This window comes from Aegilops tauschii, chromosome 1 (assembly GCF_002575655.3).
Source record: "Aegilops tauschii subsp. strangulata cultivar AL8/78 chromosome 1, Aet v6.0, whole genome shotgun sequence".
NCBI lineage: Eukaryota > Viridiplantae > Streptophyta > Magnoliopsida > Poales > Poaceae > Aegilops > Aegilops tauschii.
Genome location: NC_053035.3, coordinates 14581907 through 14605010, shown reverse-complemented (window position 1 = coordinate 14605010; position 23104 = coordinate 14581907). Strand labels below are relative to the sequence as shown.

The window sequence follows — 23104 nt, the reverse complement described above, 5'->3', positions numbered from 1 at the left end:
GTTGACTTTTCTGCCCCTTTCCCCCTCCTCCGTCTCCGTCTCCGTCTCCTCCATCAACTTTTTACGATGGAGATCTTTCCTGATCTTCAAATCTTCCAAGTCTTTCCTTGCCTTCGGCCCATCCTTGGTCTTCTTCGGCATGTTCATGAGTGTGCCAAGCAAGCTCTCGAGGACATTCTTCGTGATATGCATTGGATCAAGGCAATGAGGCATGTCATGATTGGGCTAGTACTCCAAGTCCCAGGAAACATACCTCGTTTTCCATACCTTCAGCAGCAGCTCCGGCGCCTTTTTGATCTTTCCCGGCGCGGGGCATTGTTCCCAGTTTCTCAACAGCTCGTCGATTTCGGCGCCGCTCCTCTTACGTGGAGGTCCTCGAAGCTCAGCCAACCCATTGAATAGATCTCCATGCTTTCTCCACGGGTCATCCTTCTCGAGCCATCTATGATGCCCCATGTACATGATTTTCCCGGACCCGCCATCTTTCGTTGACGTAAGCTGCTGAGACGTTGTATCATCCATGCACCTCGTGCATCCGCAGTATCTGTGGCACACCTGGCCCAAGGTGTACCCGTAACCGAGATAGTCGTGCACCGTCGTCATCAACGTGGCTCTCCTATGGAAATATTCTCCTTTGCTGGCGTCCCATGTCCATGCCGGTGTTTTCCATAACATGTCTAGCTCCTCTTGCAGAAGCCCCATATACAGGTTAATACTATTTCCCGGTTGTTTCGGCCCTTGAATCAACATGCTCATGTGTATGTACTTTGTCTTCATGCACTTCCATGGGGGGAGGTTGTACATCCATACAAACACGGGCCATGTGCTGTGGTTGGTGTTCTGGTTTCCAAACGGATTCATGCCATCGGTACTCGCACCAAGCACGATGTTCCTTGGATCTTCTGCAGCAAATCCATATACGGCGTTGAATGCTCTCCACTGGCTACCATCTACGAGGTGTCTCAGCCTCGGATCATCTCCATCTTCGGGCTTCTTCCTCTCCGCGTGCCAGCGCATGAGCTTTGCTTCCTTAGGATCTACGAAATACCGCTGCAGACGGGGAGTGATCGGAAAGTACCATACAACTTTCTGAGGAGCTTTCTTTCCCGCCTTCTTGTATTGAGAAGCATTGCACACTGGACAGCTGGTTTTTTCCGCGTCCCCCCCCCCCCGATAAATGATGCAATCGTTGATGCATGCGTGGTACCTAATGTGCAGCAAATCAAATGGGCAAACGATTTTCTTGGCCTCCTCGACACTAGTAGGACACAGGTTTCCCGCGGGAAGAACTTTATTATGTAGAAACTTCAAATGCTCATCGAGGCTTTTGTCTATCCACTTGTTTTTGGCCTTCTTCTTTAGAAGTTCGAGCGTGAAACTCAAGCGGGTCACCTCGGGATCACAACCGTCATACAATGGACTCCTCGAGTCTACTTCAAGTTGCGCCAGCTTGGCCTCCTCTCTAGAAGCAGCTCTCTCGCTAGTCTTACTCTTGCGACGGAGGTCTCGAACATGAGGGTCCTGCACGACCGCACTTAGTAGCGTCGAAGACTGCGGCGTGGCCGCCGCCTCTTCTCCGCCATGTCCGGACTCTTCTTCGCCGTGTCCGGAATCTTCTCCGCCGCTGTCGTCATTTCCGGACTCTTCCCCGCCGACATGTCCGGCGCCATCGTCTTCTTGTCAATCGGTCATCTCTTCGTCTAGCCCCATGTCGTTATTCCCTGCCATGTGGACGTCCTCATCATCATCATCTTCTTCACTTATCCACTGAGTATAGCCATCCATGAAACCATTCATCAGCAGGTGCGCCTTCAAAGTGCCACGATCAAAAGGGTCCAAAAGGACTCCTTCCTTGCATCTTGCACACGGACATCTAATCCTAGTCCGATTATTTGCATACATGTCCATCATCGTGGATTGCATGTACCGCTCCACCTTCCATCCACTCACCTTCATGACCGACTGCACGGTATAACAAGCAAAAGGGTTATGAAATAAATAATGCATGCTTCAAAGTCATATATATATATATATATATATATATATATATATATATATATATATATATATATATATATATATATATATATATAAATTTTGGCATGACCTTGCCTAAAAATAGGACATATGAGTTTGCTCGAAATTCACCGAAACGGAAATAAATCGACATTTCAGCAAAGCATAAGCAACTCGAGGGCATGTCACTAGCACAAATCTCTCCATATATATATATATATATATATATATATCCCAAACACACATATTCTCATTCACACAGATATTCCCATTCTTGAAATGAACAACTTTTTACTCACCTATATATATCTCCCGAGAGAGACCGAGAGCACGCGGTTAATTAGATATGAGAGAGAACGATCGACAGAGCACGTGTGGTTGGCTAAATAGCTAGCTAGATCTAGTTGTTGGGGAGGAGAGGTGAATCTAGCTAGCTAACTTATGGAGAGGGGTTATGGTGGATGGGGGCATTAATGGGGGAGAGGAGAGGTGTAGGAGAAAGAGAGAGGCCATTTATGGAGGAGGGTGCCATTAATGAGGAGAGAAGAGAGGTAGTAGGAAGAGAGAAGAAAAGCAACAATGGTGGAGAGTGGAGAGTGGAGAGGGGAAAGGAGGGGGAGAGAGGGCAAAGTGGGGGAGAGGAGGGGGAGAGGGTGGAAAAGGTGGCACCAGCCGCAACTACCAGTAGCGCTGCTTAGCAAAACGCGGTACTGCTAAGGGACTTAGTAGTAGCGCTTTCCAGGAAAAGGGCTACTACTAAGTGGGGCCCATTAGCAGTAGCGTTGCAACAAAACAAAGCGCTACTACTAAACTTTTAGTAGTAGCGCTGGATTCTGTACAGCGCTACAACTCCACCTACCGTCGGTGGCCTCGTCTAGTCCCACATAGTAGTAGCGTGTTTTTGTTTCCCAGCGCTACTACTACGGAGTTACTAGTAGCGCTTGCTAGGAAAAGCGCTACTGCTAACTAGCAGCAGCGCAGCGGTTACTATTTTACAGCACTACTACTAAGCTACTGTGTATAAGCATTTTCTCAGTAGTGTATATATATAGATAAATTTTGCACATACTAATTTTATTGTATACTTATTTGTAACTTACATATCATATATTATTGCTCTACCCAATGGTCAAAGACAACCTCAAAAAATGTATTAGACCCTATATTTAGATGGAAAGAGTATCATACTGCAAGTTGAGAAAGAGTAGTTCAACCACTCCATGTAGAGAGAAAAAAGAATAACAACGCGAGTGTTCACTCACTCACTTCATGCAAACACAAGTGGGTCACATCGCGTGAATTAACTTCGAGCTTGAGCTATATTATATGCCTGTTCGAAGAACACAAATTTTGCATGGAAGTGCACGGCCTAGCTCTAGGTGTACATGTCAATACTCGAGCTCGTTGTGGACACACTTTCTATTTTTAAAGAGTTCTTCCACCATGTGTCATGTGTTAGTTGCATCGCTTCACTCTCCTAGGTGTCCCCTCCGTGTAGAGGAAATGCAAAGTAGAGAGACTATACAAAATACACACAGCAATAAACAGGCCTGCTCTCTGGCTGAGTTACTTGTGTTGACCTGCTAGCGACCCCTTTGCGACCACATGCACAATCATCTGGGAGAGCAGGCCTGTTCAAAACCAAGTCACTCAAGAACCTGCACCAGGTGAGGGGCGGTAAGGTTTTTGGGGGTGTCTCGGCGCAACTGCCCGCTCAAGTTCGACTACATTCATGGTGATAGTTCGTCTGCCTCCTCGTGAGCGGGCATCCACCTCATATTCACCACTATGGCTAACGATGTCGTTGCACTAGAGTTTCTGCTGAACTCGTATGTTCTTAATCTCTATTTATTGACATGTGCCTCTGGCCCATATGCTAGATGTTCCTAGCCTGCGATTTGCCGTGTTAGTAATCTTGTGATAATGCTAATCTAGATTGAGCTCAACCAAAAACTGCCTAATACCTTAACAAAATGAAATCTCTTTTTGTGTGTGTGTGCGAATGCTCCCTAAATGGAGTCAGATAAACAAGATGTGAGTTCCGTATATTAGGTAAACAACTTACAACTGTTGGCGACATAGACATCAATACAAGGTCGCATTGGCACGGCCTAGGCAAAAACCAAGCACAAACTTGGTACAACAAGCTACCCTCCAAAAGTTCAACCATTATACTGTACATATCAACAATCAAATGAAAAGAAAATTTACAAGTTAGTTGAATAGTTCCTTCTCTTTTTTTCAATTATGTCAGAATTTTTTATAAGATTTTGTTTTAGTTTCTTCTCCTAGTTTATTTTGACCTGCTCTTCTAGTACTCCTTCAATCCATATTAGTTGTCGCTGTTTTACTACAACTTTTTAAACTAAAGTTGTACTAAAGCAACGACAAGTAACTTAGATGTGCATTTTCATGACCTGATAACTAACAGTGTTGTCGATGTTGTAAATAAAATTAAAAGGCAGTTACACTAATTAAACATTTGGTACAAAAAATTCAGATACGGCAGAACATAAGTCAAATCTCATCAGACTAGCTAGGCACCAACAATTAAATTTTGAACTAAGATAATCACGAAATAAAATCTGATTATTTTAATGAGATAAAGTACAACAAATTATCCTCGAAAAAGATTCAACCAATACCATTATATATATATATATATATATATATATATATATATATATATATATATATATTATCAAGTGGAAAAGAAAGAAAGAAATTCTTTGAATAGTGCATCTCCTTTGTTTGATTACCAGGTCAGCGCTCCTAATAATGATTGAAACCCAGGCCAGCGCTCCTAATAAACCCTTTTTTATAGGTCTGATGCGCGGCCAGGCCTAGAACTAATCGACAGGATAATTGTTTGTAATCTGGACCATTCTCTGTCACAATCTTATGACGTTGGGAACAAAGCTATAAGGTAGAGGAACGACAAATTAACTTCACATCAACACCACAACCTCACTACTCATCTTTCATAGTCCATATCCTCGCTACTCCTCTCTCAAAGCATTGGATCTGCTGCTGCTGCTGCTGCTTAATAACCAAGGTGTGTGATTCCCTACTTTTGCTCTTTGCTCAGATCAGATGAGGAGCCTCCTGCAAATAAAAAGGAACAGTGGTGTTAGGCGCATCATAGATTCTATGTTTAACCGGCTCAGTTAGTTATTCTCGTGTCTGAATTTGTTTTCTATCAGAAAGGCATGCCAAAACAATAATAAGCTGAATCTCTAATAAAAAGGAAGAAGCAGAACTCCGTTTTACGGGCATTCTAGATTGTAGCACATGAGCAAGGTGAACCAAAATTCATCCCACATAATTTAGCTTCTATTTCCCTTTTTTCTTCTTCCAGGAAACAAGCCGGTTCATTTGCTGTTGGACAACAATAACCATATATCTCATATTGAGGTGGAAATCAAACTTTCCACAATGGCGATTGAACCTCTCCGTGACAATCTGGACACCCTCGCAGCAACCAACCAACCATATGGTGATTCCTCTTCCCAGCAGCAACTCACCGTGTACAACTACGACCTGAGCTGTCCACACTCAACAGTTCTCTCCCCAGCAAACCAAGCAAGTGTCAACAGCAGCCCTGGACAAAACAAAATTCAGATTGCTGCAGGGGGTAGCCAAATCAGATCAAACGATGCTCTTCACTACATAAGCCAGATGCTGATGGAAGACGTTGACGAGGGGGTCGGCATATACCAAAGGGCTGCTCTTCAGGCTGCTGAGAAGCCATTCCGTGACATTCTTGGCGAGGGATATGCGCCGCCTACTAACTGGCCGCCATTGCATAGCAACAACATACCAGACAACCCTGATAAGAGTGGGACCAGTCGTTACAAGAGGGTCTGGAGCACTAGCTTCAGTAATGACTATTCCAGTTACAACGTGTTGCAACCTTTAGCAACCCCGTTGAGTCCATATATATGCAATAGGAGTCCTTTTTTACCAAACCAGCCGTTGATAAGTGTTGGATGGACTTCCGGATCTGGCTTCCTTGCCTTGCATGGTCAGAGAGGTGTCAGGCAGGAAAGAATGTTTGCTCCAAGTATTGATAAGCTGGTGATATATTCAAAGAATAACATACTTTATATTTCCCAACAGACTACGAAGGCAAAAGTAGGAGAGAGGACCGAAAACACAATCTTTGAGGTGGCAGACCCAAGGGGTTGGGATATCTTTCAAACAAGGAGCAATGAACATTATGCCATCACCACTTGTGCAATAATTCGAAATGAAAATTTTGACCAAGTTCTGCTATGCTATGATCGTTCTGACCGAATAACAAGATTGCAAGAAAGGATGGCGGGGGAAGGAAACAAGACCTCTTTGAAAGGCCGGAGCAGAAGTAGGAAGCAACTGAGGAAAGAGTTGGTTGATCTCAGGACTCTCCTCATCCACTGCGCACAAGCTGTGGCAGAACACAGCTACCTGTTGGCCAGTGAACTGCTATTGAAGATAAGGCAACACTCTTCAGCAGATGGTGATTGTACTCAGAGACTGGCATTTTACTTGGCGGATGGCCTCAAGGCACGCTTGGCTGGGACCGGGAGTCAGGTTTACCGCAACCTCGTGGAAAGGCAAACAAGTACCGCAGATTGGCTAGAGGCTTATAGCCTTTTTCTTGCAGCTTTCCCTTTCGGAAGGGCGTCATACTATTTTGCCAACCAAGCTATTCTTGATGTCTCACAAGGGAAACCAAGGGTACACATCGTTGATTTCGGCATCGGCTTCGGCTTTCAGTGGCCATTAATGATTCAGATTTTTGCACAGCGAGAGGAGGGAGCCCCTAAGCTTCGGATCACAGGTATAGACGTTCCCCAGTCAGGTTTCCGCCCCTGCGAAATGATCGAGGAAACAGGGAAGCGGTTGGCTGATTACGCAAATAGGTTCAAGGTACCTTTCCAGTATCAGGGCATTGCCGCTTCAAGATGGGAGACAATCAAAATTGATGATCTTAACATTGACGAGGATGAAGTTCTCATAGTGAACTGCATGTTCCGGATGAAGAATCTCGGTCATGAAACCGATGCCGTAAATGGTGCAAGGGATAAGGTGCTCAAAACTATGAGGAGGATGGACCCGAAGATTTTTATTTCTGGCACGGTGAATGGTTTACTCAGTTCTCCCTTCTTCATACAACGTTTCAAAGAGGTTATGCTCCATTACTCTTCAGTGTTTGACATGCTTGATGCAAATGTTCCACGGGATAATGAAGCAAGAAAGATGATTGAGAGGATCCTGTTTGGGCAGGATGCTCTTAACATCATAGCATGTGAGGGTGCACAAAGAACTGAGAGGCCAGAAATATACAGGCAGTGGCAAGCAAGGTGCCTCAAGGCTGGGTTCCAGCAGCTTCCTGTCGATCCAGCCATCTTAAAGAACATAGTACACAGGAAGAACTTACTGTTTCATCAGGAATTCTTTGCTGTAGAAGATTGCGGCTGGCTGCTTCAAGGATGGAAAGGGAGGGTACTTTATGCTGTATCTAAATGGAAACCTAATGATGATCAATAATAAGATTCAAACAGTTTTTCAAGTGCACACGCCTGTGCAGCTACTAGATTCTCAACACAACGGGTCTAAATTGCTGAACACCACAAGATGGATATTCTTTCGTCAGATGAGTATTGGGAAGTGCTAGCTTGGAAGAAGGTGGGATGGTGATTCGAATGTTGATATTATTCAACATGTTTTGATTTGGTCCATATGTAGCAAAAGGCAATTGTACAACTTTACCTCTGCCGCTCTATTTAATTTCTGAACAAACTAGATATGATGAGATTAGTGGAGATGCCATACCTAGACACTGGATTTGCTGTAAAGTACTCCCTCCATCCCATAATGTAAGACCTTTTTTGACACTACACGTCTTACAATCATTATGCTGAATATGTCTCAAAACCGGCGATATGGAAGATCAGAGGACTGCCATTTCTGATTTGAAGACGGCAATCGGACTTAATCCAAACTGGAATCCAATATAATGCACTAATGTTGACATATTATTACTCTCTGCATATCACAACTAGGTGGGAGATGTTTTGGGCATGTCTTCTGTCAAACTTCTACTTAAACCACGAATATCATTTTAATCATTCAGATTGGAAATTTGAAAATCATATGCATAGACTATTCTTTCTCGAAAAAAAAAACAAAGAATACGTGCACGAGATTAGGGGCTGAGCTCCTAGTTCCCTAGGGCACTACGAAATCAACAGGGCGACAGAGACACGGGGAATCAGAGAGGGGGGAGGGAGGGACCTTGGACTTGTAGGGTGGGGTGGTGGAGGCCGAGGTCGGCCAAGGAGCTCCAAGAGAAGATCCCCTCCGTGTCGTCTTCCTTCTCCTACGCCGCCGGCGCCGCCGGCGACCTGCCGAGCTTCCTCGTGGCGGCCATGGAGAGAGAGGTCGCGGAGGATCCAAGAGGAGAGAATTTACTTTTTTTTTAGACATACGGAGAGAATTTACTTACCCTGGGTCCTGTTTTAACTGGGCCTGGGCTCTGGGCCCTGGGCCGTGTCACGTTAGGCCCACCTGGGCACAGGAATGTAATGTTGCATCTGCATTTGTGGCGCTACCCGTGGACCGGACACCATACCGCATTTTTAAATGTCTCAGAAAAAATCTGAAAACAATCTAACACAATGACACAACATTAATGTATGTTGCCACAAAATTTCATATTAAAATTCGAAACATTGCACGGGATACAGAAATGACAAATTTAACATCAATGTGATAACGGGCCAAATCTAGAGCCCAACTTATGTCATGTACTATTCATTGTCGAATTTGTTACTTTTGTACCTCGAGCTTAAATTTGATGAAAACATAGACCAATGTTGTGTGAATGTGCTAATTATTTTTCAAACATTTTGAAATGCGCTACGGGCATCCGGTGCACCCGATAGCACCACAAGCGTCGGTGTATGAGATACATTCCCCCTTCCCCCGCAGAAAACAAAAGAATCATACCCACTTCTGTCATACCCCTTTGTTTCAACATATATTATGTATTTGATTTTTTTTCAAAGTTGGATGATAAATTTGATCAAATCTTTCAAAAAATTATAAATATGTAGAATACTAAATCAATAGAACTAAATCCATCATGAAATATATTTCTTATGGTGTATATTTGCTATTGTAGATATAGACCAATTTCTCTTCCAAGAGAGCACTAGCTTAGTGGTTAGGCATGCGATTGTGCAGGCTAACGACCCGGGTTCAATTCCTATAATCGATGGGTGATGCGCATGGGTTTTTCCCATTTGTTGAGAATCAAACTTGATGTGTGGTCTGTGGTGAGACCACTCATCTATATAAAATCTTTGTACTAATAAAAATAATATATTGAGGACCATGCTTGATGTGTGGTGCAAGTACACATCAAGATAAAAATCTTGATACTCATACTAAAAAGGTAGTGTATATCTCTAGTTGGTGCAGAGTCCAGGAGAAGTGAAATTCTCTCCCAAATTGTAAGGTCTCCTCTCAGTAATCCCATTGAGAAACCTAGTCCCCGCATTATCCTCGAGGTCGAGACGGGTGGTGGCATCGCCACTCCTTCTCTAGTACCCTCTCGTATTGTCCCTCCCTCATCGCCGCTGGCCAGGGCCACCTGGGCAAAGTCCCTCACGGTGGTCGGTGGCAATGGGTCCTCTTCGGCGCATCAGCCCCATCACCCACCCCATCTGACATAGATCTCATCTGGTGTCTCCGCCGGGCAGGCCCAGTCTCATCCCGGTTTCCTCCTCTTGTATTGTTCATCCACCGAAGGTGCCCGAGCATGTGGCTCACGGCCTTCGCTACTTCAACCGTATAGTGGAGATGCCCAGAAAAAGGGGTCAACCCCCGCGTCGCTCTTGGTGACTCGGGCGGTGCCTCCAAGCCGACTTCACCAACGCCCTCCTCCATGCACCCTCTTCTTGCTGTTGCCTTTGTGCCACTAGAAAAATCCCTCATGGTGGGTGGAGCTGAGGAGGCTTTGCCCGAAACCACTCCGGCCCATGGTGGCGGCCTTGCTATGGATTGTTGTGGCCGTCGAAAGGTCTTGATGAGGGTTTCTCCCTCCAGATCCTATGGTTGACTTTGGCGGTGACATGCAAACTATGGGTGACGACTTGACACAGAGGGATGGTTGTGCAGCCAGTAGTGGTACATCGCTTGTTGCTGCTGGGATTGCGGAAAAATGTGGCTGCAACACTTGAATGTCGTTGATGATGGTGCTACTCAAGTACCCAGTCTCAAGCTCCGGGGTGAAAGCCTAAATCTGACCCGAGTTGGTTATACTTGGCTATTGTGATGTTTTACTTCATTACCTAGTTTAAGGCATTACTCGGATATTTAGATTGACTCTTTGGAGTGAATATCTAGATTCCAGCCTTAGATGGTTGGATCCGGCGATGGCGACATTTTGAGCATCGCTCCCTTCCTGAAGGTGTTGTTGTTGAAGAATCTCGTTTTTTGTGTCGTGTCAATGAGATGGTTTATGTGGATATGTTCATTGTTGTAGTTTATCGACCACGAATCTGATCACTTTAATTATTTTTCTTTTTGCCTCTCCTAGGCATAGCTTTGGCCTTATATGACTTTGCTATTTGCTGTGTTTTTGTGTGTGCGCGTTGGTATTGGTTACGTGCATCCTAAATATGCTGAGGCCGGGTGTGTGCTCATTATTTGTGTATCCTCTTGATGCTCCATTTTGAGCCAATAAAATCCACCCTTTGTTGAGAAAAGATCAATTTCTCTATAAACTTTGTCAAAATTTGTGACCCCTGACTTTCGGGAAAACCAACATGCAGTTTATTACTCCATCCATCCAAACATATATCGCCTAATACGTTGTTTGAGGTTGGCTTTGACAATTGATAAAATTAATAATACTCCATCCCTTTCAGTTTAGAGAGCTTTCCTCAAAAGTAGAAATTTTCAATTTGTAAGGCTCATTGTCTTGGGAACATGCAAATATAACTATATACACATTAAATTTTGTCAAATTTGTATTCTCAATTTAGAATAAACCAATACATGAAGGAGTGAGAGGGCCATGCGTATAGTATTAATATGTTGTATAACACTTAAGTAGGTCCTTCTTGGTTGATGTAATTTGTAAGATGAGCCCAATAAACTTGAAGAGAGGGAGGGACTATATGAGCCGTTGGTGGCTATAAAAATTATATCATTAGAAACTATTTTCGTATACGAATTAAATCAATTCAAAATGTAGACAACTTCTATTTTTCGTCATCCAGTTTAGAAAACTATCAGTACATTTTTCACCTAGTATTTTTTCACCCCAATATTTAGTGTTTCTAAGCAGGTATCTTTCGTCACTAAAATATATCCTTTATGGAAATATTCTCAAATTTCAACAATAATTTATACATTTTCATTTTTTGGCTTCCAGTTAAGACAACTTTCAACAACAAATTCATGCAGTATTTCTTTTCTCCCCAACATTTCGTGCACACTGTTTAGTTTTCTGGGCAGGTGCCTTTCATCCCCAATATTTCCTTTTTTGGAAATATTCTCAAATTTCCAATAATATAGTCAACTTGTATTTTTGTACACCCATCTATGAAAATCTGAACACATTGCCCACCTAGTAATTTTCAAAAAAAAATTCATTTCGGGCAGGTGTCTTCCCTCCCCAATGTTTCCTTTCTGGTAATATTCTAAAATTTCAAATAAACATAGACAACTTCCATTTTTCGACCTCCAACTAAGACAACTTTCAACACATTTTCCACCTAGGTTTCAGAAAAATGTAGGTGGACTTTCAAAAATATATCCTTGTCGAAACGTTCAATTATTTGGTGAGCTTTTAGAAATTTGATTTCCTTTGATCCGGTTTGGGATGTAAGTATAGCCTTCTTTCATAGAGACCGTAGGTTATGGTACCACATGAAGTGTTGCTTGGCAAGGAGATTTCTTCAAGAACTTGTTGTCTCAAAATGTTTCGGCCTCCCTGATCAATCGAAGAGATGATAACAACGACGATACTAATAAGGAAATAGGCCACGGCTGAAGGTTTCACCTACAGCCGTGTACATACGTTTGGGTTCACTTGAAGCAGTGTGAATGAAGGATAGAGGGGCGTTTTCCAAGTTCGGAGAGCGTTTACGCACCTGCTCAAGTGTCAAGTCATGTTTTGATTGGGCCTGGGCCCTGGGCTGTGTCACGTTAGGCCCACCCGATGACGCCAGAACTCATTCATGAAAAAATAGACCCTGCCCCCCTCGAAGAAAACATAAGAATCACACCCACTTCCATGATGCTCCCTCCATCCCAAAACACAGTGTGTATAGACTTTTTTCCTAAAGTCAAACAATATAAGATTTGATCAAGTTTTTAGAAAATTTACAAAGATGTAGAATACTAAATAAATACCACTAGATTGATAAGGAAATATATTTTCATATGATGTATATTTGGTATTGTAGATATAGATAATTTTCTCTTTAAATTTGATCAAAGTTTGTGACTCTTGACTTACGCGAAAATCAATGCGTAGCTATATTATGGGGCATGGGGAGTATGAACGAAGATGCCCCTACTGTTCCTGTTTTTTGAAACGGAGCCCCTACTGTTCTATGTCCCTTATTTGGGTTAGATTTCATGGGCCTCGGTCCATTAAATCTTGTGCCTCAGCCCAGTAGAATTCTGAAATCTCAAAAGCCCATTTGAATTGCATGGCTAATGTGTAACTTTAATACTACTTCCATACAAATATATAGCATCTAATATGTTGTTCGAGGTTGCCTCTGACAATTGATAAAATTAATAATATATGAGATGTATTATAGCTATAAAAATTCATTAGAAAATATTTTCATATACGAATTTAACGTTAAATTTTTTTGTGACATGCACATCATATATTGTTGCTATAGCTAGTGGTCAAAGGCAACCACAAAAAATGTGTTAGACCCTATAGTTGCATCTATGCACTCCCCTCGCATCCTCTCTAGGTAGAGGAAATACAAAGGCGATAGGCTACACAGAATAGGACACACACTTGTGTTGAGTTGCTTCTCCAGCGACCCCTTTCTGGCACTATGCTCACAGTCGCCTGGGAGAGCAGGCCTTCGAAACTACGTCTGTTGTAATGGAGTTTCCGGTTAACTTGTCTCTTCTAAATCTCTCTCTGTTGACATGTGCCTCTGGCTCGTATGCATATATGTTAAATGTTCCTAGTATGTTATTTGGCATGCCAAGAATCTTCTAATGGTGCTAATTTAGATTAAGCTTAACCAAAAACTACGTAATTTTCTAACAAAATGACATCTTTTGTGTGTGTCTGAATGCCCCCTAAATGGAATTAGATGAACAAGGTGTAAGTTCTATATGTTGGTTGAACAAGTTACAATAGTTGGTGACATTTAGAAACATTATAACCGTGCACCATAGGAGCTCTCTCACGACATCACTGATTTTGGTTGTCAAATCAATTGTCCCCGTTATTCTTGTTCGTCGGAGTCGGATGCGCCAGGCTGGATGTTCAAGGCCCTTCTGGCCCATATCAATGCACACGTTGGGCGTAAGAAGGCACGGCACTCCCATGCCCAGCAGCACGGTATAGAAGCCGGTCCCGTTCCCGTTACTCTGGGAGCAAAATTGGAGGCGTCTTGTTCATTCCTTGACGGACAGTCCACGTGTCCATCATAAAAATATGCGACGACTCTGGGGTCTGGGCGATGCTACCCTTCCCGCACCTCGCTCCTCAATCCATCATCCTGCCCCTCCCCTCCCCTCCCGATCTTGGCCTAGGGCGAAACATAGTGCGCCGTCGAGTAGTCTCCCTAGGTGATGCCAACCTCCGAGCTCCCACCCCTCTTGACGAGTCGCATTGGTACGGCCTAGGCGAAAACCAAATACAAACTAGGTAGTTAGTGAAGATGGTGGTAACTCATCTAATTTATCACATAGTACAAACTAATCTCAAAGCTTTATACCACTATACCAATCTCAAAATGCAGAGAAAATAGTTACGAAAAAAGTCTGATGGTATAATGAGATAAAGTACAACAAACTACCCTCCAAAAACTCAGCCATCACATACATCAACTATCATATGAAAAACAATACAAGTTTCTTTAATAGTGCCCTCTTTTTTCTTTGAATACCAGCTAAATGCTATTCATGATATACATCAAGTGGAAAAGAAGGACAAATTTCTTTGAACAGTGCATCTGCTTTTTTTAACAGTTCAAGTAGGGACCTTAATAATGACTGAAGCCCAGGCCAGCGCTCCTAATAAACCCTTTTTTATAGGTCTGGTGCGCGGCCGGGCCTAGAACTAATCGACCGAATAATTGCTTGTAACCTGAACCATTCAACGTCACAATCTCATGACATTGGGAACTAAGCCATAAGGTAGAGGAACGACAAATTTAGCTCACATCAACAGCACAACCTCACTACTCTTCTTCCATAGTCCACATCCTCGTTACTCTTCTCTCTAAGCATTGAATCTGATGCTGATGATGCTGCTCAGTAACCAAGGTGCGTGCTTTCCTACTTTTGCTACTTGCTTAGATCAGATGAGCAGCCTCCTGCAAATAAAAAGGAACAGTGGTATCAGGCGTATCGTAGATTCAAAATCGCTTTAGGCATGATAATTCAATCAGCATCTAAAATAGGTATTCTGGTGTCTGCAAGCCTTCAGATTTATTTTTTTCAATTAGCATGGAATGCTAAACCAATCCTAAGTTGAATATCTAATAAAAAGGAAGAAGCAGAGGGTGAGGGGGAAAAAAGGAGCTCGCTGAGCAGAACTCCATTTTACGGAAATTCGTCTCACATACATAAGTTTCCATTTCCCTTTTTTCTTCGTCCAGGAAACAAGCTGATTCATTTGCTGTGGGGCAAAGAAGCATCATATAACTCATATTGAGGTGGAAATCAGACTTTCCACAATGGCAACTGAACCTCTCCGTGACAATCTGGACACCGTCGCAGCAACCGACCAACCATACGACGGTGATTCCTCTTCCCAGCAGCAACTCGCCGTCTACAACTATGACCTGAGAGATCCACACTCCACAGTTCTTTCCCCAGCCAACCAAGAAAGCACATGTGTGCTTGGTGGAGTCACCAGCCCTGGGTTGTGCAGGGTCAACAGCAGCCTTGGACAAACCCAATTTCAGATTGCTACAGGGGGCAGCCCTGAGCACCGCCGGATCAGATCAAATGATGCCCTTCACTACATAAGCCACATGCTGATGGATGACGTCGACGAGAGGGTCGACATATGCCAAGGGGAGGCTGCTCTCCAGGCTGCTGAGAAGCCATTCCGTGACATTCTTGGGGAGGTATACGCGCCGGCTACTAACTGTCCGCCAATGCATAGCAACAACAAACCAGAAAACCCTGATAAGAGTGGTACCAGCAGTTACAAGAGGCTCTGGAGCTCAAGCTTCAGTAATAACTGTTCCAGTTACAGCGTGTTACAGCCCTTAACAAACCTGTTGAGTCCATATACCTGCAATAGGAGTCTTTCTCTAAACAGTCCGTCGATAAGTGTTGGACCGACTTCTAGATCTAGTTTCCCTGCCTTCCATTGTCAGAGAGATGTCGAGGAGGCAACAATGTTTGCTCCACGTATTGGTAAGCTGGTGATATATTTAGAGAATGACATACTTTCTATTTCCAAACTGACTATAAAGGAGACAGTAGGCCAGAGGAGCGAAAACTGGGATATCTTGGAAGCAAGGAGCAACAAACATCTTGTCTTCACCACTTGTGCAATAACTCGAAATGAAAATTTCGACCGAGTTCTGCTATGCTATGGTCGGAAGACTTTCGACCAAACAACAAGACTACAAGAAACGATGGCGGAGAAAGGAAATAATAACTCAGTGAAAGGCCGGAGCAAAGGACGTCAGAAGCTAAGGGCTAGGATGCAACCGAGGAAAGAGTTGGTTGATCTCAGGACTCTCCTTATCCATTGCGCACAAGCTGTGGCAGAAGACAGCTACCTGTTGGCCAGTGAACTGCTATTGAAGATAAGACAACACTCTTCAGCAGATGGTGATTGCACTGAGAGACTGGCATTTTACTTGGCGGATGGCCTTGAGGCACGCTTGGCTGGGAGCAGGAGTCAGGTTTATCGCACCCTCATCGAGAGGCGAACAAGTCCCACAGATTGGTTAGAGGCTTACAGCCTTTTTGTTGCAGCTTGCCCTTTTGTCAGGACGTCATACTACTTTGCGAGCCAAGCTATTCTTGATGTCTCAAAAGGGCAACAAAGGGTGCACATCATTGATTTTGGCATCGGCTATGGCTTTCAGTGGCCATTAATGATTCAGAAGTTTGCACAGCAAGAAGAGGGAGCCCCCAAGCTTCGGATCACAGGTATAGACGTTTCTCAGCCAGGTTTTCGCCCCTGCGAAATGATCGAGGAGACAGGGAAACGGTTGGCTGATTATGCAAACATGTTCAAGGTACCTTTTCAGTATCAGGGCATTGCCGCTGCAAGATGGGACACCATTAAAATTGAGGATCTTAACATTGACGAGGATGAAGTTCTCATAATCAACTGCATATTCCGGATGAAGAATCTTGGTCATGAAACCGATGGCATAAATAGTGCAAGGGACGAGGTGCTGAAAACTATGAGGAGGATGAACCCAAAGGTTTTTATTTCTGGCACTGTGAACGTGTTACATAGTTCTCCCTTCTTCATACAACGATTCAAAGAAGTTATGCTCCATTACTCTTCAGTGTTTGACATGCTGGATGCAAATGTTCCATGGGATAATGAGGCAAGAAAGATGCTTGAGAGGATCCCATTTGGGCGGGATGCCCTTAACATAATAGCATGTGAGGATGCAGAAAGGACTCAGAGGCCAGAAAGTTACAGGCAGTGGCAAGCAAGGTGCCTCAAGGCAGGGTTTCAGCAGCTTCCTGTCGATCAAGCCATCTTAAAGAACATAGTACACATGAAGAACTTACATTATCATGAAGAATTCTTCTCTGTCGAAGATTGCGGCTGGCTGCTACAAGGATGGAAAGGGAGAGTGATGTATGCTATATCTAAATGGAAACCTGATGAAAAATATGATGGTCAGTAAGATTCGAACAGTTTTTCAAGTGCACAAACATATCGGCAACTTACCGCCTCTGTAGCTGCTTGCACGATTCTCAACATAACAGTACTTTATGCTAGTATATCTTGGAATAAGATGGGACGGTGATTTGAGTGCTGATATTTAACATGCTTTGATTTGGTCCAACTGCGCAACTTCACGGCCATATGTAGCAAAAGGCAACTGTGCAATGCTTTGCTTCTGCCGCTCTATTTAATTTTTGAACAAAGTGGTCTGGGAAGTGCTCTGTAAGTGAAGCTGGTGTTCTTTTAACTATGTGTACTTGGTTATTGTTTTGGTCTGTGTGTAGGGCCTACAAGACATGAGACTAGTGGAAATACTACCATACCTGGGCACTGGATTTGCTGTAAATTACAGTAGAATATTTCAAAACTGGCGATATGGAAGATCAGAGGATTCTCATTTCTGATTTGAAGCAATTGCACTTGTATTAATATAAACAAGGTTCCTATGCAAGAATCCAATAGAATGCACTAATGTTCACATATTACTCTCTCCATATCACATCTAAGTGACGTTCTGGACGTGTCTTCAGTCAAAACTTTTAAAATTTTAAACTAGGAGCATAATCTTAACCATCCGGATTAGAAATTTGAAAAACCATATGTACAGATTTTTCTCAAAAAAGACGCGAGCTCCTGGTTCCCGAGGGGACTACCAAATCACTAGGGCCACAGAGATACGGGGAATCGGAGAGGGGGGAGGGAGAGACCTTGGGGGCGTGCGTAGGGGGTGGGGTGGAGGGCGAGGTCGGCGAAGGGGCGCGAGGAGAACAGCCTCTCCGCTTCGTCTTCCTTCGCCTTCGGCGCTGTTGGAGCAGCCACCGCCGACGACCTGCGGAGCTTCCTCTTGGCGGCCATGGAGAGAGAGGTCGCGGAGGAGAGGAGATAGGAGGCGTTTTCCGCCTTCGGAGAGCGTTTACGCACTTTCTGAACTGCTGAGTCGTGTTCTAACTGGGCCTGGGCCCTGGGGTGTGTCACGTTAGCTTTCACCTGATATAACTGAGAGTGATCCCCTAAAAAAAACTGGGAGTGATAGAAAAAGCTGATAACTCAAAAACACACACACAGTGAGTGATAGCAAAAGCTTCTAATTATCTCAGCAATGTGTGCTTCCACAATATAAAAATTGTGATAAGCATTAGATTTACTAACTTGATCCACTAGCATCCCTTCGATCTATGCATGAGAATCCTCTATCATGTCATGCATGAGTGCATTCTAATTGAGTTTTAAATGCACCTACATTTAATTGTGACATGCACAACTTTTCCTGTTAAGAATTTCTTGCGGATGTAGAAATTTATCACATACTAGTTTAAATCGTAAGGACAAAATTAATATTCTACACAATATTTACAAATTGTATATTTCATTCCATGGCAACGCGAGATATCATGTAGTTCAAGAAACTCCCTGCCGATCCGTAAAATAACCGTCAAAATGCTGGTACGGGCCGGAAAGCCTGCCCGACCAGAGCCCGCATCCCGCCCCGGCCCGCAAAAATTTTTAGGGGGCGCGGCAAATTCCCGACCCCAACCCGGGAAAACGCGGGTTCCCCCTCGCGGCTGCGGTGCCCTGCATCACAGAGAAGCAGTTGGTGGGAGGGACATTTCAGCCCGCGCTCTTTTCCCCCTCCTTCCGCCGCCGCCCGCCCTTGCTTCCGCCCGCCCGCCGCCGGTGATTCCGGCCATATCTGCGGGCGGAATGGCTCCGCGGGGCCGCCCCACACCCTCCCGCGCCGAGCCGCTGCACCGCCCCTCCGGATCCGGCAAGAAGAGCCGCCCCCAGTCACTGCCGCCGCTGGGATCGACCACCGTCGAGCGCACCACCCTCGTCGCCGCCCGGGATCACTTGCCACCGGTTAGTCCCTTTTTTCTGATTTTTGCGAGCTGTGTAGTAGATTGACGCGCCGGTGTGCGTGTAGATGGAGTTGACCCAGTGCGAGAAGTTCTTGCTATCCGATTCGTCCGATTCGGACGACTCGGATGTGGAGACCATGCTTGCGACCTTTCGGTAGCAAACATTGGTCATGGCGCTTGCCGTGAAGGAGCATGAAGACGAGTACCGAAAGAGGAGGCGAGGATCTACTGTCGGGCGTCTGTGCATTCCGCGGAATCGCCATCTTGGAAACGAGATGTTGATGCACGATTGTTTTTCGGAGAATCCTACATATCCTGCACACCTCTTCCGCAGAAGGTACCGAATGCGCCGATCCCTTTTTGTGAAAATTGTTGAAGCTTGCGAGGCAAATTGCCGGTATTTCACTCAAAGAAGGAATGCCGCGGGCTTAAAGGGATTTAGTGCATATCAAAAAATCTCCGCGGCTATGCGGGTGATTGCATATGGCGTTCCGGCTGACTATGCCGATGAGTATCTTCGCATTGGTGAAGATAGCACAATTGAGTCTATATGTAGATTTGCGAAAGTGATCGTCCGTGTCTTTGGTCCCGAGTATCTTCGGGCACCAAATGAAGATGACACAAAGAAATTGATGGCAGCTAATGAGATGAGAGGTTGGCCTGGGATGCTAGGTAGCATTGATTGTATGCATTGGAATTGGAAAAATTGCCCCAAGGCTTGGCAAGGAATGTATTGTGGCAAGTCTCGTGATGCAACAATTGTGCTAGAGGCCGTAGCATCCGAGGATTTATGGATTTGGCATTGCTTTTTTGGTATGCCCGGCACACTCAATGATATCAATGTGTTGCAACACTCTCATTTGTTTGCTAGGCTTGCTAGTGATGATGCTCCTGCTTGCAACTACACTATCAATGGGCATGAATACACAAAGGAGTACTATCTTGCAGATGGTATATATCCTCCTTGGTGCACATTTGTCGAGAGCATCAAAGAACCCAAAACAAAAAAACAATGTGAATTTGCAAGGGTGCAAGAGGCAGCCCGAAAAGACATTGAAAGAGCATTCGGTGTTTTGCAATCTAGGTTTGCCATTGTCCGTGGTCCTGCTCGTTTTTGGGATAAGAAAACCCTGAAGAACATCATTACTTGCTTTGTTATCCTGCACAATATGATTGTTGAAGATGAGAGAGGAATGGACTTAGAACTTTTACGACAATGTGGGTAGCCGTGTCAAACCAGCTAGAGACCCAAACCGCATTAGAGCTTTTCTTCATTCATACAAGGAGATTGAAAATGCAAACACACACTTTCAGCTTCAGGAAGATCTCATTGAGCACCATTGGCAAAGGGCTGGACAGTGACTAATTTTTGTATTCATTTGTATTTGTATTCATGACAAGTTTTGTATTGCATTATTTTAAGTTTGCTACGGTGATTTGAATAATTATTTGTAATGCGGATGATTATTGTTTTATATTTGATTTGAATAATTCAGTTTGTTTTCGATTGTTGAATTATGTTGGATTTGATATTTGCGGGCTGATGATATGCGGGGATGCAGCGGCGCAAAGAGCAGAACCCGCATAGCCGATCCATAAAAAAGCATATTCCGCGAATATACTTTTTTACGGATCCGTTTGGGGGGTCTGCATCTATGCCAGCCCGCGCCGTCCGCAAAAGCTGTTTTACGCGAACTGCAAACGCGTTTTGCGGGGTCTGCTAGAGTTGCTCTAAGGTGGCCGGCCCAACCCGAGGGTCCTCCCCCGTCGCCTGGTCAAGGCCTCCATATCTAGACCAGGAGCTGTCATTGCAGAAGCCATGGCAACACTATATCAGTAATCTTGTAATGATGCTAATCTAGTTAAACTTAATTGAAAACTGCCTAATTTCTTAAGAAAATTAAAAAAAATGTGAATGACCCCTAAACGGAATATGATGAACAACATGAGAGTTTTATATATTATTAGATGAGCAAGTTACAATGGTTGGTGACATAGGCATCAATACAAGGTCGCATTCACACAGCCTAGGTGAAAACCAAGCACAAACTATACAGTTAGTGGTTTCTAAAAAAATAGGTAGTTAATTAGTGAAGATGGTGGTACCTCCATCCCATCGGAAATCAAATTTAAGGTTCAATTAGGTGTCTATCTTATCAAACCAGTTTCTATTTTCATAGTGTGTGATGTATTTTCATAGTCTTACCCAAGTTATTGATTCGAGAAAAAGAACGAACTCATGCACAGCCTAATAAAAAATAATATTATCTTTCCTTTCTCACACACAAAAAATAATAATGATGCTTATCTCTTCGAAATCAAAGAAAGTACAAACACTGCCTGTCCATTTCTGTAATTTTCTTCAAGGTAAACAACATTTGTTCTTTTGTTGTGTGATCTATATATATTTTTAAAATGGGGGCAAAATATTTGTCTGAGAATAGAGTTTTACAATCATCCCTTACAACACCGCATGACAATTTCTCGTGCAATACAATTTTCCCAAGCTTCTTTGCACCCATGGTGACCCATAGCTGGGCCTCCTGCACGATGATGTTGAGGACTATTGGGGGCAGCACACTTTTGTGCCGGAAGACGCGGGCGAGGCCATAGCTTTTCTATATGGAATATTCATGCTGGTTCTACTAGCCCACCAATGTTTGACGGAGCCCTTTAAATGCCAAGATGTAATTTATCAAACTAATTAATGTTGTTGATGTTGATGGAGCCCTCCAAATGACAAGAAGGTGAAATCTATTAGTTACTAATGGCCGCAAACACGTCTAATATATCACATATACGTGACCAATCTCGAAGCTTTTATACAATACCACTATACCAATCTCGAAACACAAAGAAAATAATTACGGAAAAAACTGATGGTTTAATGAGATACTACGCTCCAAAAATTCAGCAATTATATATATCAACTACCAAATGAAAAAATACAAGTTTTTTGAATAGTGCCTCCTTTTTTCTATCAATTACATCCAAAATTTTAACAGATTTTTGTTTTATTTTCTTCTAGTATTTATTTTGGCCTGTTCTTCTATTATTACAGATTGAATCTGGATGTGCATTTTCATGACATAGTAACTAACAATCCTGCCGATGTTGTAAATAAAATTCAGAGGCATTTACACTCCTTAAACATTTGGTACAACTGTATCACTCAAGCCTTGGTAAAATACTCCAGGTACGGCAGAACATAAGTGTCAGACTAGCTAGGCACCAACAATTCAACTTTGAACTAATAAGATAATAAAAAAAAATCTGATTATTCTACTGAGATGAAGTACAACAAACTATCCTGGAAAAATTCAACCAAGACCATTATATATATCAACTAGTGCATCTCAGAATATATCAACTATCGAGTGGGAAAGAAAGAAAATTTTCTTCAAATAGTGCATATCCTTTTTTCGATTACCTCAGAATTTTTTAACGACTCAATTAGGGACCCTAATAATGTTGATACCCAGGAAAGCGTTCCTAATAAACACTTTTTTATACCTCTGATGCGCAGCCGGGCCTAGAACTAATCGACAGGATAGTTGCTTGTACTCTGGACCATTCTCTGTCACAATCTTATGACGTTGGGAACAAAGCCATAAGGTAGAGGAACGGCAAATTTAGTTCACTTCAACACCACAAGCTCACTACTATTCTTTCATAGCCCACATCCCCACTACTCTTCTCAGAGCACTGGATCTGCTGCAGCTAAATAACCAAGGTGTGTGATTCCCTACTTTTGCTACTTGTGAAGCCTCCTGCAGATAAAACTGAGCAGTGGTATTAAGCGCGTCATAGATTATATATTTAACCTGGTAAAGTAGTTATTCTCGTGTCCGCAAGCCTTTGGAATTAGTTTTCGATCAGTATGGCATGCCAAAACAATCATAAGCTGAATCTCTAATAAAAAGGAAGAAGCATAAGGTGAAGGAAAAAAAAAAGGGAGCTCGCTGGGCAGAAATCCGTTTCACAGACATTGTAGATTGTAGCACATGAGCAAGGCGAACCGAAATTCGTCTCACATAATTTAGCTTCCATTTCCCCCCTTTTCTTCTTCCAGGAAAGAAGCTGATTCATTTGCTGT

At 43.5% G+C, this 23104-nt stretch overlaps 3 protein-coding genes and 1 long non-coding RNA gene across 4 annotated transcripts in view; 2 read left to right on the top strand and 2 right to left on the bottom strand.

Annotated features, from left to right (window-relative positions):
- Window positions 1-5040: 5040 nt before the first annotated feature.
- The window catches only part of LOC109784112 (uncharacterized protein At5g02240), a 57692-nt gene continuing 39628 nt past the window's right edge, over window positions 5041-23104 (bottom strand). Inside the window, exon 8 of the mRNA XM_020342711.4 lies at window positions 5041-5121. The gene's annotated coding sequence lies outside the window, so the exon portion shown is untranslated. The remainder of the gene's footprint in view (window positions 5122-23104) is intronic.
- Window positions 5343-7641, top strand: LOC109784101 (scarecrow-like protein 34). Its single transcript, XM_020342700.4, has one exon. The coding sequence runs from the start codon at window positions 5452-5454 to the stop codon at window positions 7546-7548; it is 2097 nt and encodes a 698-aa protein (XP_020198289.1). The 5' UTR covers window positions 5343-5451; the 3' UTR covers window positions 7549-7641.
- Window positions 14075-18095, bottom strand: LOC141039323 (uncharacterized). Its single transcript, XR_012200254.1, has 2 exons — window positions 17860-18095; window positions 14075-14591 (listed from the first exon to the last, which is right to left on the bottom strand). It is a non-coding gene; the product is annotated as an uncharacterized lncRNA (long non-coding RNA).
- LOC109784102 (scarecrow-like protein 34) lies at window positions 14602-17850 on the top strand. The gene has a single exon (XM_020342702.2). It carries the CDS (start codon window positions 14955-14957, stop codon window positions 17109-17111), a length of 2157 nt encoding a protein of 718 aa, XP_020198291.1. The 5' UTR covers window positions 14602-14954; the 3' UTR covers window positions 17112-17850.